Here is a 13,326-nt window from a genome sequence, read left to right as displayed (position 1 = left end):
GAATGACGTCACGCGGGGCGGGGGAATCTCATAGGCGCGGGGGCTGACGTCACGCGGGTGGAGGGGATGTTTCGACAAAGGAAGGAGGGGAGTTTTCTGTGTGCAATATTTGTAGATGGATATCTTTACGACTTTTTTTTTTTTTTATGAGGGATCCTAGACATTTTCCCAAAAAGGTATAGAACAAGCGCCGACGATCGACAATTTTGTATCCTCATTAGAATAATTTTATTACGGAAGCGCCGATGTCCGGCTGCTCGAACTTGTCAACGGAGCGTTCTAGAATCCATAAAACTATGTTTTTCATTTTATGGACATTTTATCATTAGGAAAGAAATGAAGATTTTAGGGCCAACGCTGCGACGAACATGTTGAAACGTGATTAGGTGCAAAAGCGTTGACGTTCGGCAGCTTTGTACCCTCGCGGAAAATCCTCCATAAACGAGAGCGAAACATTTTTTCTTAATATTTTTAAGGAAGAATGCAACGTATCGGCGCCAACGTTCGGCTGCTTTGTACCCTCGCAGAAAATCGGTCGTAAACAGATAGCGCTCGATTTTATTACTATGATATTCCTTTGCGATAATTTTGAGAGGGATGGGGGTTGAAACTTATGGAGAGCGGGTCTGTATCCACGATGTTCATCACAAAGTATTCAGTATTCATATAGTAAAGAGCTAAGTGTCCTGTGCGAAGTGTTAGTGGCATAGTAGTGAGAAAGAAAATGGAAAATGATAATAATTTCGAAGCGATATTAGACGAGTCGTCTGACGAAGATCACGCGCTGTCGGATGATAGTAATTATATTAGTAATTGCAGTGAGGACCTTACGGATATTGACGACAAGGTAGTGGACAATTCACAAATCCTTGCGCTAAACGGACGTACAAAAGTTTGTACAATATACTTTTATTATTCGACGGGTACTGATCAAGCTCTATGTACTACATGTATGATCTCTATTCAAGACTTCGGGCACATGTATGCTGTTCGGAAGCATGTGATTCAATTACACGACGCAGTGGAGAGTCGATCGTGCTGCAATTGTAGAAATCCATTGTATATAATAATTCCATGCAATATGTGCCCTATTTGCACACAATAAACTTTGGGAGATTGTGCTGGGACACTTAAAGTGAGAATTCTGAAAGTGAAGATGGCGTCTCAGGAAAGATTGAAGAACATTCCAGTGACTTCGATGGTGCATTATTTAAGAAATCGCGAACTTGATGTGCAAAAACCTCAAGCAAGAGATGTGACCCATTTTCTGCAATTTCATGAAAGGAAATTAATGGGAACTACCGTATGTAACTGCGTCACATCATCTAAACACAACCGAATCGCGTGTTTTCAGCGTCGATATCAAAAGGTATTGCACTTTTTAAGTGGACAACCGAAAGTTTGTAGGAACCCAATGAATATGACATTGCCACCATGGCCACTATTGCTATTACCATCCAACTCAGATGTGTTGCCATCCGAATCGGAGGAGTCGCCAGAACATAATATTCTGAACTCAGACTTAGAAATCGATGAGTCGGATGTGAGGGACGAAGATTGAGAGTGTGTTGTAAGTATTTCTTTTTAATTTAAAAATTGTTAAAATAATTAATAAAAATTTTTTTTTCTGTCACAGAAGGGACCCCTCGCAGTAGTCCCACGGCCGTCGTCTTGCCACCCCTACCATCGTCGGCACAGCCGCCCGACCGCCTCACCTCCGTTGCCGCCACCATTGCCCAGCCGCTGCTCCTCCGCTTGCCGCCGACGCATTAAAAATTTTTATATATTATAATATTTATATTCTTATCTTTATATTCTTATCTTTATATTCTTATCTTTATATTCTTATCTTTATATTCTTAGTGTTTATATTCTTATCTTTATATTCATATTATATTATTATATTCTTATATATTCTTATATTTTAAATTTTAAATTTACATTCATACGAGCACACACACACACACACACACACACACACACACACACACACACACACACAAAATTATAAATATTACGCATACTCATTTTAAGAATAAAAATTATTTTAAATATTAAAAAATATATAGTTTATTTTAGAATAATTCCTCTTTCCATCTATATTAAGAATATTATTATAAAAGAATTATTATATATTAATATTATTATAAAATAATTATATATTAAAATATTATTAAAAATTCTCTCTCGCGTGCGCCTCACGCTATCTCTCTCTCTCTCCTCGCTGCGCCTCACGTCATCTCTCTCTCTCTCTCCTCGCTACGCCTCGCGTCATCTCTCTCTCATGGTCCCTAGCCTCTCGGTCCCTAGCCTCGCGATCCCTAACCTCTCGGTCCCTAGCCTCTCAGTCCCTAGCCTCTCGGTCTCTAGCCTGGCGTTCCCTCTTCCCCGCATGACGTCATCCCCCGCAAGGACCAAGCAACGAGCTACGTATGAGAGCTGGGACTGCTTACGGGTGGGAGAAAGATGGAGAATGGAAATGCATGCAAAGAAATTACATCATAATTTAGACTTAAAAACTCTTTATTCTTCTTTTAAATATTTTTTTTTTTTTTTCTTACATATTATGGACTAAAAAACTAAAGCTGTCAGCTCGCAATCGATGAGCTGATGCTTGTTGAAGGCGTCGCTAGCGCGTATTACATTTGATACTTCTTTAGGATTCGTTACATTGGGCGCGATATTTGAAAATTGCGTAAACTTGATATCGACTGTATTGGTAATTTTAACCAATCGGTCAAAAGTTACATCAATGCATGGATCGAGATCGAACATACGGTGTAACGTCGATTCGATCATCATCATGCATACATTTGAAGATTCAAGACTTATTAACTTGGCGTCGTTAATCGTACGAACTCGCACTGTTAACGGTCCAACGCTTATAAAACTGTAGGCATCTTTAAAATCGTTTCGAAGCAGATTCTGAATATTGTGACGTTGCTCGTAGAGTCCTTTCCACGCTTCGAGAGATAGTATCAGTTCCTTTCCTCGATGATCTCCTATGGCGATTTCCACGTAACTCGGTGGATCCACTTTGATACCAATTTCGAGGAATTTAAATTCCGTAGCTGTCAATGCGTATCGTCTGCCTAGTATACGAACCGCACGACGCTCCAACGAAATGCTGTAAAAATGAAATTAGTTTGAAAATAATACAATTTGTAAAAAAAAAAAAAAAATATAAAGATAGAAAGAAGTTAAACTTACTCGTCACATTTATTCTCAAACGATGGAGTGTCATCACGACTCGGGACGTAATTATTCACACGTCTGCCGGAGCCACTGCTTCTTTTAGCGTAGTACATATTTCCAGATTTTAAAAGTGAACCACCAGTATGAACGGTTAACGCTACACTGATCGCATAAAATTAAGAATATACGTGACGCTTATTTTAAAAAGTAGTGGGGTAAATATGGTGGGAGATTCTAGAATACTATTGGCGCTATGAAATTTAGGAGAAGGGGAAACGGCACTCGGATAAAAAGAATTCTTAGAAACGATTCGTGAGGAAAGGATTGGGGAAGGGGAATAAGAGATAAAACACATTAATGTTTAAATATTTTATTTTTCCAAATCTTGCAATTCTTTCTGGCGTTGCGACCACCAGTTAAATATTTTGAATACATTTTGTAATGCGCAATTCTTAACATGTTTTCCACATCGCATAGTGTTTTTAACATCTAGATTATTTAGAGACTTGATATCGTCGTAATCAGCATCTAAGGTCTCAATAATGAAACCGTTTCCCGCATCATCCAATATATCGGCTAACCATTCTCGCTTCTCAAGTCCTTTTACATATACGAGAATGGGTTCTTCTTCTTCTTCATGTGGTCCACCAACGATAGCTGTTGTAATCAAACGGTGAGCCATGCTGTATGGAACGTTTCCATCTTCCCATTGCAATCCATGATGATTTCGAGTCAACCATGAGGCTTGGTGTCTCTCCGATTTTATGAATACACTCCATGGTACAGGACATGCGAAAAAATAATGTGACAAAATAAATCCTCTTCTCAGGATTGCCGCTTCCTTTACAATGAATTGTTTATTGAGGATAAACCCCTGTAGATCCATAAATGTTGGTACGGACATGACGAGATCTCTCTCTCTCTCTTCGATGTATCAGTTAAAAAAGAAGAATGACAACCATCTCATAACACTTTGATTTATATTCTGCTATGCTTCCCCCTCTCTCTAAATTGTTGGTGCGTTTAAGTGATTTTGCGCACAACATTGGTCAACGGGTTGTACTGGATCACGCGATCGTGTATGATGAGACAGTACGCAGTGGTATTCATCGGCACATTCTCCTTACACTCGAATTCCAATCTCACATCCACGGTTGCGCTCTTGACCGATTCGTTTTGTCGAGAACAATCGATGATCACGAACGGACCGTTACGTAGAAACATTGAGACGGTGAGACTCGGCTCGAGATACTCGTATCCATAATAGTTCTTGCAGAAACGCGCATACGTATCGTACAGAATCGACCATCTGTTTTTATCGAAATCCAGATTCATATCGTCGTACGGATAACATTCCGAGTTCAGATAGAGTTTCACATTGGTCATCTTGCAATCGTCGAATCGACTCATATCTTCAGACATGATGTTTTTCCGACCTGTCTGCAGAGCGAAGATAACATATCGTGGCTTCTCCAGCTGAGTCGCTGTCTTAATGGCCCATGAATGCTTGGTTGTACGCTGCAATAGCGGATACTCATACAGATCCCACGAGCGAAAACCCATGCTGAGGTAATGTCCGCTTTCCAGAGCGCGCAGCATCGACAGCTTCTTAATCTCGCTCAATAACACATGTGGCATTCGCCATTGTATCTTGAATATGTTGATCACAGGCTCCAGCGTCGAATCTCCAACCAGACAATTGTTGTCGTTGCGCGATCGTATTAAGATTAACTCATGACGAGCGTTAATCACCACTCGTCTGTAATCCTCGCAAAATCCCAATAACATGTAGAGCGGTACGCAAAAATTGAAGTTTCCATTTGCAGTAGTCGGATCAGTCCAGCCGGCGTTTCTCATAATCACGCTTCTATCGGATGATATCGTTACATAGTTTTTGAGCAAACTTGTTATTCCCACGTTTCTGTTGCGATCAATCTCCACGCCATCGAGTTCGTATCGAATCTCATCGAACATGAATGCGACACAATTATTTCCCAGTATCACAGCAGATCCTTCGGCTGGTTTATTTATCTTTAGTTCTCCCTCGATGTATAGGAAGCTTTCATACGGCAACGTATACAGATCCTGTTGTTGTATGGGTATTCTTATCTCATCACTGTGTCCGAATGTTGTGTTAGCGAACGGGTTGTACGTGTGAGTCTCGATCTTGACGATGCGATCGTCGAAGATTGGCTCGTCTCCAATGTTGAGGATGTCGGTCATTGTTCAGATGTTTCGCACCGCGAATCCCAAAGATTGTAAAAACGCAACGTTTGATGCGTTCAGTTTCTTTTTCTTAGTGCAACCGGATGATTGGATATTAGTGAATGTCGACGTTGTTGTTCTTGTCGCTAGCTCCGTAAAGATTGTGTTATCTCTCGTGTCTTTCGATCCGTTCAACACGAGCATCTCATACACCACACACGTACGTTATCGCTGTCGTCGTCGTACGTGCAATCTAATGGTGATCTCTTTTCCTCGAAAATCGAACAATCGTCTGTCCTGGTCGACAACGCGTAACGTTAAATCCGTAATGCTCCGCACGATGATCGGCAGGTAAATGATGTGTGCCGGTGTTTCTGATATCTTATATCCTGGTGGTACCCTCGGTGAAAATTCATGTATCGTATGAACGAGTTTGCCGTTGCTGTACGCACCCGCGGTCACATTACATTCTACGCGGATAATGTTCACGTTGATAATATTAATCGGCATGTCCGACTTGTACCATTTTCGCGGCTGCAGTATACGGTTCGAGAATCCTAGCAGCGATCCAATGTTGTTAGGCTTGCTAAAATTCATTCTGCAGGCGCATTTGATCTCGCTCCTCATCGTATTATAATTAGCGTGGAGCACTATCGGATATTCTCCATCTTCAAAGTCACCGTCCTCATTCGTCCGAATATGCATGGTGTCAGCATGTTTTTTATCATCGTCACGAACAGCGTGTCGCGGACGTTTTCGTGAAATTGCATGTTTCAAAAACTCATGTATCGCTTGCAGCTCGTACGATCCCTCGGGAATCGTAATTTCCGCGTCATCTTTGCCAAAGTAAAATTTATTATTCGAGGAATTCACGTTCGATATCGTATGATAAGTCTCAAAATCCGCTAGACCTAGCTCGTATTCATCGTCGCTCAAATCTACAGCGGGAAAGTAGTTTACCGCGAGAACACTACTCTTCCCGGTCAGTGTGAATGTCATAGACATGTTGACAAAACTGTTAAACGAATACTGAGTTAAATAGCGCAATGTCAGTCTTTAAATTCACGTGCATCGACCGCTCGGAGAAACTGTAAGCACAATTGTCCACAGATGCTTTGATTGTAAGTTTGAACAGGTGTGTAATTGTATTGTATCTTTGTCACATTTAAATATCGCACCAATTCATTCGGCGGTCGAAGATTGCCGAAACTGTCAAAATATATAGCGCGATCCCCCCTCTTTGCATACGCTATCCAATGAGTACCCGATCCTTTAGCGTTATCCAAATTTACGATGCCGCTCTCATTTCGATATATACCACCGATTGGTAATGAATCACGCATGAAAACACTTCTAAAATACGGAATGTGCATACGTTTTGCCAGTTGTAGCAATTGTATGTTGGTAGTTACGCCCTGAGGCATTTTTAGCGTCTGTTTGACGTTTTTTTTTTCCCCTTTTTTCTCGTTGAAACTCCTCGTCCGTGTTTGTATGGAGCGAGATACAATCCGTGACCTTCCATAGAGTGATTGTGACGTAGCATCTCTTGCAACTGACGTTGTGCAGCTTTTCCGTCGTTCACCATCTTCGCTACACCAGCCGCTCCACCGACCAGAGATCCGAGCGCGCCCAACATTGGTAGAATCGGTAATACACCCCCACGTTTCGCTACCGGAAGTATTCGTTTCTTCGTCATCTTTTTCTTCGTCTTCGTCTTTGTCGTCTTCAGGCCCATACCGAACTTCGTCTTGGCTTTCATCGCTGCCCAGACAGCTGTGGCGGCGGCTCTCTCACCGAGAGTCGAATCTCTCGCAACGATGCGAGTTTGCGCTTCTTTGGCGAGTATCCTATCTGCCGCGTGTCTCTCGATGAGATCGTTGCTTCGAGAGTACGCTATATCGTGTTCACGGCACGCCGCGTCCAATGGGTTGATACCTCGATCGCCTCTGGCTAATCGCTTTTGTAGTCGCGTGCCCGGACCGCAAAACTGATAGCCGGGGATATGGAATTCGATCGGAAGTGCGTTTATCGCCTGATTTAATAGGCCTCTACCTATTTTCGTTGACATTCGCTGCAATCTTTTATCATCGGCGCTGGACCGTCAATGTGCGTTCGCTGCCACGGTCGATTGTAATGTTCGAAACAGCGGCGATAAGTTTGAACCTCCAAATCCGCCTTTATATGTTCCGGAAGCTTGTCCCACACGCAGTGAACGTAATTGCCGCACATTCGCAATAAAACTGTTTTCGACACAAATTGTAGCTGTTCGGCGCTCAAATTACAAATATCGTAAGGACTTGATAGCAAGACAAACATTTTTTCGTTACTGAGCAATTCGCGGTTCCGCGCAGCTATAAATAGGCAGACGTTCGATCCAGTCAGGAGTGTGAACATGAATTTCGTGCGACAACCTTTCGCGATACGCGTGACGAATTACGACGCCAGATTACGATCGATGGGGGACAACGCGGAGATGCGTAGACACGGTACGATACTGCCGACTACTATACGCGCGATCGTTTGCGGCCCCTCGAATTGCGGTAAAACTAACGTGTTGATTAGTTTGATAGAAAGCCCGCACGGCGTCCGCTTTGAAAACGTGTACGTGTACTCAAAGTCGCTGCAACAGCTAAAATATCGGTATCTGGAGAATTTGTTGACGTCGATCGATGAAATCGGCTATTTTACATTCTCCAATAACAGTGACGTCATTCCACCGAGCGAAGCATGTCCAAACTCGATTTTCGTTTTCGATGACGTGGCGTGTGACAAACAAAATACGATAAGAGAGTACTTTTCAATGGGACGCCACTCGAACGTCGACTGCTTCTATCTCTGTCAGACATACGCAAGAATACCGAAACATCTTATACGCGACAACGCAAACCTGCTAATCTTGTTTAAACAGGACGGTACCAACTTGAAACATGTGTACAACGATCACGTGAATACCGACATGTCATATGAGGATTTCAGTGAATTATGTCGTACTTGTTGGCAGCAAAAGTATGGATTTCTAGTGATAGATAAGGATAGCTCGCTTACGAACGGCCGATACAGAAACGGATTTAACGTGTTCGCGATACCGCAAAACAATTAGTCGTTGCCGATGTTCTGTCGAGAGAGGTGAAACACGAGCGTTCGACACTCTACCGACATGGCTGAGAACGATAATATTCGCGAACGTGAAAAGATAGCGAAGGAGATTGCGAAAACGAGTGAAGCAATCCGCAAGAAACATCGCGCTTTGAAGACCGGTAAGATCGATGACGATATCGCGGTCAAGACCCATTTTAGACCTATTATTGAGCCGCTACAAAAGATTGTCGACAACTCGATCGCGGTGAAAAACGAGCCGGAAAGTACCGCAAAGATTAAAATCTTACCCATCAAGCGGTACAAGGAGGAGGAGGAGGAGGAGGAGGAGGAAGAGGAGAAGGATGATGCGACACCGAAAAAGAGGAAACGGTCAAACCCGAATCGCTCATCGACACCGCGTACATCGAATGCTTTATTGGATGAACCGATGATAAGCTCTACACCGTTCGCAACAACGAGAATCATACAACCTATGATAACCGAAACACTCGCAAACGAAAATGTTTTCGAAACCTCGGGCAGCACGCTCGAAACATCGTTTGTTCGAAACACATTACAAACGCTGGAAGGTCAAGAAATGTTGCGAAAGCACTTGGGACCACTGGGACAAGAGTACATGAACACTCTCCTCGGTGGCGACAAAGAAAGGAAAATCGATCACGTGTACGGTGTCTATTTCGACAAGGATGAAATGCGTCTCGGTAACAAACGATTCGACATTGACAAAAATGACTCTATAATTATAGACGAAGTGAAGTACATTGGTACACCAGGATTATACGAATTGATCTTCAAGAGAATTCCCGATGATAACATTTACACGGAGGATGATATGTATAAATACAAGAGCATATTATTGGCGACGAACGCGCATAAACGCAATTATGACACACAAGGCCAATTACGAAGCAACAGGGGATACAAGTACAAACATATAATCGCACCATTGATATCGATTGAAAAGAAAAAATCTGGAAAGGGAGTATTCATGCCTCACGCGATGGCACTAACCGACAATAAAATCGATTACATACACTGGGATGACCCCAACGAGCTAGTGGATCGGGTACGATTGCTGGACGCTTCGCGCCGAGCTGGCCACAACGCTCACGACAATGAGATCCTGTCGATCATCGAGGAACTTCGCGAAGCAGGCATTATTATAAATTGAATGGTGTCTCGACAAATCTAATCAGTCGATCAGCGTCACTCGTATCGGGGGAAAAAAAAAAAAATGCTTATCAACAAATTTGGATTATTCGAACCAAGAAATGATGCAACCGGCACAAGCGATCATTGGGATAGATTGGTGAAAAGTTACGTGCGCAGAAACGCTCTGTGTCGTGTCGCTACAGACTATGATGCAAGATCGCGCAAGATTCGTCGTGTAGCGCAACCTGAAGCTGACACTGATGCCGTCAACAAACTGTATGTGGAATCCTGCGTTAAAAGATTGATGAATCAACAGAAAGAATCAGATGAGAAGCTGACTTCGTTCGAGAAGGATGTGCGGGCAATACAGATTGTGATAAACGAACTTCAACGCGCGGCTAACGCTAACTCAGAAACGGCTATCAACTTGAATGAGCAGCAGTGAACGGGTTAGGAGCGGCTATCGAACGGTTATCGAACGGCTACGAACAATTATCGAACGGCTACGAACAATTATCGAATGGCTACGAACAATTATCGAACGGCTACGAAGGATTATCGAACTGCTATCTAACTACAATGAGTGGTAGTGGTAGTGAACGGCCTAGCAACAGCTGCGAACGAGGGTACGAACAACTCAAGCAGGGTTGCGAACGAGGCTACGAACAAGTCATTAAAGATTACATACAAGGCTACAAACAACTCAAGCAGGGCTGCGAACGGGTCAGTAACGGCTGCGAACGGGTCAGGAGAGGCTACGAACGGGTTAGAAACGACTGTGAACAAGGCTGCGAACGAATCAAGAACGATTTTCGAATGGGTCAAGAACGGAAGTAAACAACGCAAGAACGGCTCAAGAACGGCTCAAGAACGGCTCAAGAACGGGTCAAGAACGGCTACGAACGGGTTAGAAACGGCTACGAACGGCTCAAGAACGGGTCAAGAACGGAAATGAGCGTTAAAACAAGCAGCGACAAACGGCGATCGAGAAAAACCGACGAAGCGATGAAACAACATAGTTTGGAGAGACGGCAGTTGGCGAACGAAGTGCACGCCCCGGCGAGAAAAAATTTTCCCCGAAGACACGTCATAGTGCGGGGATACGATGATCTGTGGCAAGCCGACATCGTCGAGATGCGTCCGTATTCTCGTTTCAACAAAGGTTATCACTACATACTCACCATCATCGATGTGTTGAGCAAGTACGCGTGGACCATACCACTCAAGAGTAAAGGTGGAAGCGAGACGGCTGACGCTATCGCCGAGATAATTCGAGATAGCAAGAGATCCCCGAGAAACATGCAAACCGATATGGGGAAAGAATTTTATAACGCCGACGTGCAACGGCTTATACGGAAACATAACATCAATCACTATTCTACATATTCGGTATTGAAGGCATCGGTCGTCGAGCGATTCAATCGCACGCTGAAGAACGACATGTGGAAGATGTTTACGCTGAATGGAACTTACAAGTGGATCGACGCGTTGCCGCGGCTCGTATCGGATTATAACGCGCGCAAGCACCGAACAATCAGCATGCGACCCGCCGACGTCACCCCCGCGATCGCTGATAAACTTTTAAAAACAGTATATAGTAACATAAAGATTGCCGCTCCGGCGAAATTCAAAGTAGGTGACCCGGTACGCGTTAGCAAGTACAAGAAACTTTTCGAGAAGGGTTACACGCCAAATTGGACGACGGAGGTTTTTAAGATTGTTAAAGTGCAGCGTACTAATCCCGTAACCTATCTACTCGAGGACTATCGCAAAACATCTGTCGCTGGAGCGTTTTACGAGCACGAGTTGCATAGCGCGAATTATCCGGACGTATATCTCGTGGAGAAAATACTGCGCAGGAGGGGTGACGAGGTTTACGTGAAATGGCTGGGATTTGACAATTCGCACAACTCTTGGATACATAAGGATAATACAATTTAATTCATACAAACTGTATTTATTAATTACTCAAAAATTAAAAAATATATAATATGTACAACATATAAAAATATATAAGATCTTTATTAATACATCCTTTCCGTTACTATATGAAATACATACACATATGTTACATAACATTATATCACACATACATTATATTACATTATATTTTATAAGGGTATCTGGTAATGTCCCCATGGTAATGTGTCGGTCGAATCAGGTATGATATACTGCTTATCGTCGTACGGACTTAGAGCAATTTTCGTCTCGCGAATGGTGTATACTTCATGCAATTTCGATCTAATACATGACTGACTACGTGTCATTTCAATCTCTTCATTCAGGCACCGCGTATAATCGTCGAATGTTATCGTTCTCGCGACAACGTTACTTTTGACACCTTTAACCTTTTTTGTATCTTTCTTACCATCTACTCGCAAAGCGTACATTTTTGCTCTAAGTCCTACAAATTCAGTCATTATCGTACCGTTATTTTCATCTTTCATTAGACCTGGCACCTTTTTATTCACAAGCGGTATACCGTACGCGTTGTCAATTGGATAATCGCTCGTATCGAATCTAGCGATATCGCGTTTCATATTTTCATACACGTCTTCGCATTTAATATGATATATTAAACTATCTGTATCGGTGTACATTACCCGACATCTGTCACGATAGAGCGGTGACATGTACTCGTAGTGAAATTCATACAGACACACTTTCGATATATCGAGTATACACATACCAACATAGATTGGTTTGTTAAATTTTACTTCTAGTTTACGTAATTCTACAGCAATTAAATTTTCCGAAAAGACGCTCCTGCTATGGAAATTTGATTTAGCAATCATCGCCTCTGCTCCGTATCGTCCGTCCCACTTTGTCAATAATTTTACATCGACACGATTACGCACATTTTCCATCGTTTTGCCAAATACCGCATTATTCATCAATTTGTATAAATTTTTTTCGAAATCATTTTTTGCTTGCGTTCTAAATTGCGTATTAAGTTCAATGTAACCGCGAAGCTATGTGGATTGAGTGAATTGTAATATGCGATGTATTTTTGTAACTTGAAGGCCGTGATGCGTACATTGCTGCAGGTTACGGTAGTGTATCACGTAACGCTTTTTATCGTATAATGTCGCGAGCAGCTTATCTTCCCGCTTACCGGGTGGTTTATCGCGTGTCGGGCAAAACGGTAGGTCAGTGTGCGCGTCGTGAAGACATTGTGGATATTCTAAATCTACTTCGAGGATATAGCCTATAGGCGAATCGAGCGTGATAGATGATATATCAAAATTAGATATGTCATCGACCCATCGAAAATCGGCGTAAGGCAACGGTTGGCACATTGCCCATCCATACAAATTATTTACATCTAAATACATTAAATATGATGATGGTTTCGACGGATCATACGATTGCATGTACTTGTTATTAGCATGGGTGTATCTATTAGAACATTGACTTAAACCACCGCGTATTCCCCGTTCGATAAACATAACCATATCGATATCGGTAAGTAATTCGAATGTTATATTTGTGTGTTTTAACATGGCATCCCATGTATACCCGGGAAGAGTATAATAATATGCAGGGTCGAGTCCATAACTCGCGATGCAAGTGTCGCGAAAGTTTTCAAAAATATCTGCTAATAACATGACATCAATTTTTAAATATAGATCACTATATTCGCCTAGCGTTCTAAGGGAGAATCGGTTCCAGACG

General features: G+C 42.5%; 1 protein-coding gene across 1 annotated transcript; it reads right to left on the bottom strand.

Annotated features, from left to right (window-relative positions):
• Positions 1-12,623: 12,623 nt before the first annotated feature.
• Positions 12,624-13,106, bottom strand: LOC145945098 (uncharacterized). The gene has a single exon (XM_083053931.1). It carries the CDS (start codon positions 13,104-13,106, stop codon positions 12,624-12,626), a length of 483 nt encoding a protein of 160 aa, XP_082910057.1.
• Between the last annotated feature and the right edge of the window lie 220 nt (positions 13,107-13,326).

Source organism: Prenolepis imparis, unplaced genomic scaffold (assembly GCF_030444845.1).
Source record: "Prenolepis imparis isolate NDT839.2.m4 unplaced genomic scaffold, iyPreImpa1.0 SCAF_14, whole genome shotgun sequence".
NCBI lineage: Eukaryota > Metazoa > Arthropoda > Insecta > Hymenoptera > Formicidae > Prenolepis > Prenolepis imparis.
Note: the sequence above shows the minus strand (reverse complement) of the source record. Positions and strands in the feature narration are given on the sequence as shown.

Bases quoted from the DNA above. Each gene is read 5' to 3' on its own strand.
- LOC145945098 (XM_083053931.1), bottom strand. From the start codon at position 13,106: ATGGTTATGTTTATCGAACGGGGAATACGCGGTGGTTTAAGTCAATGT.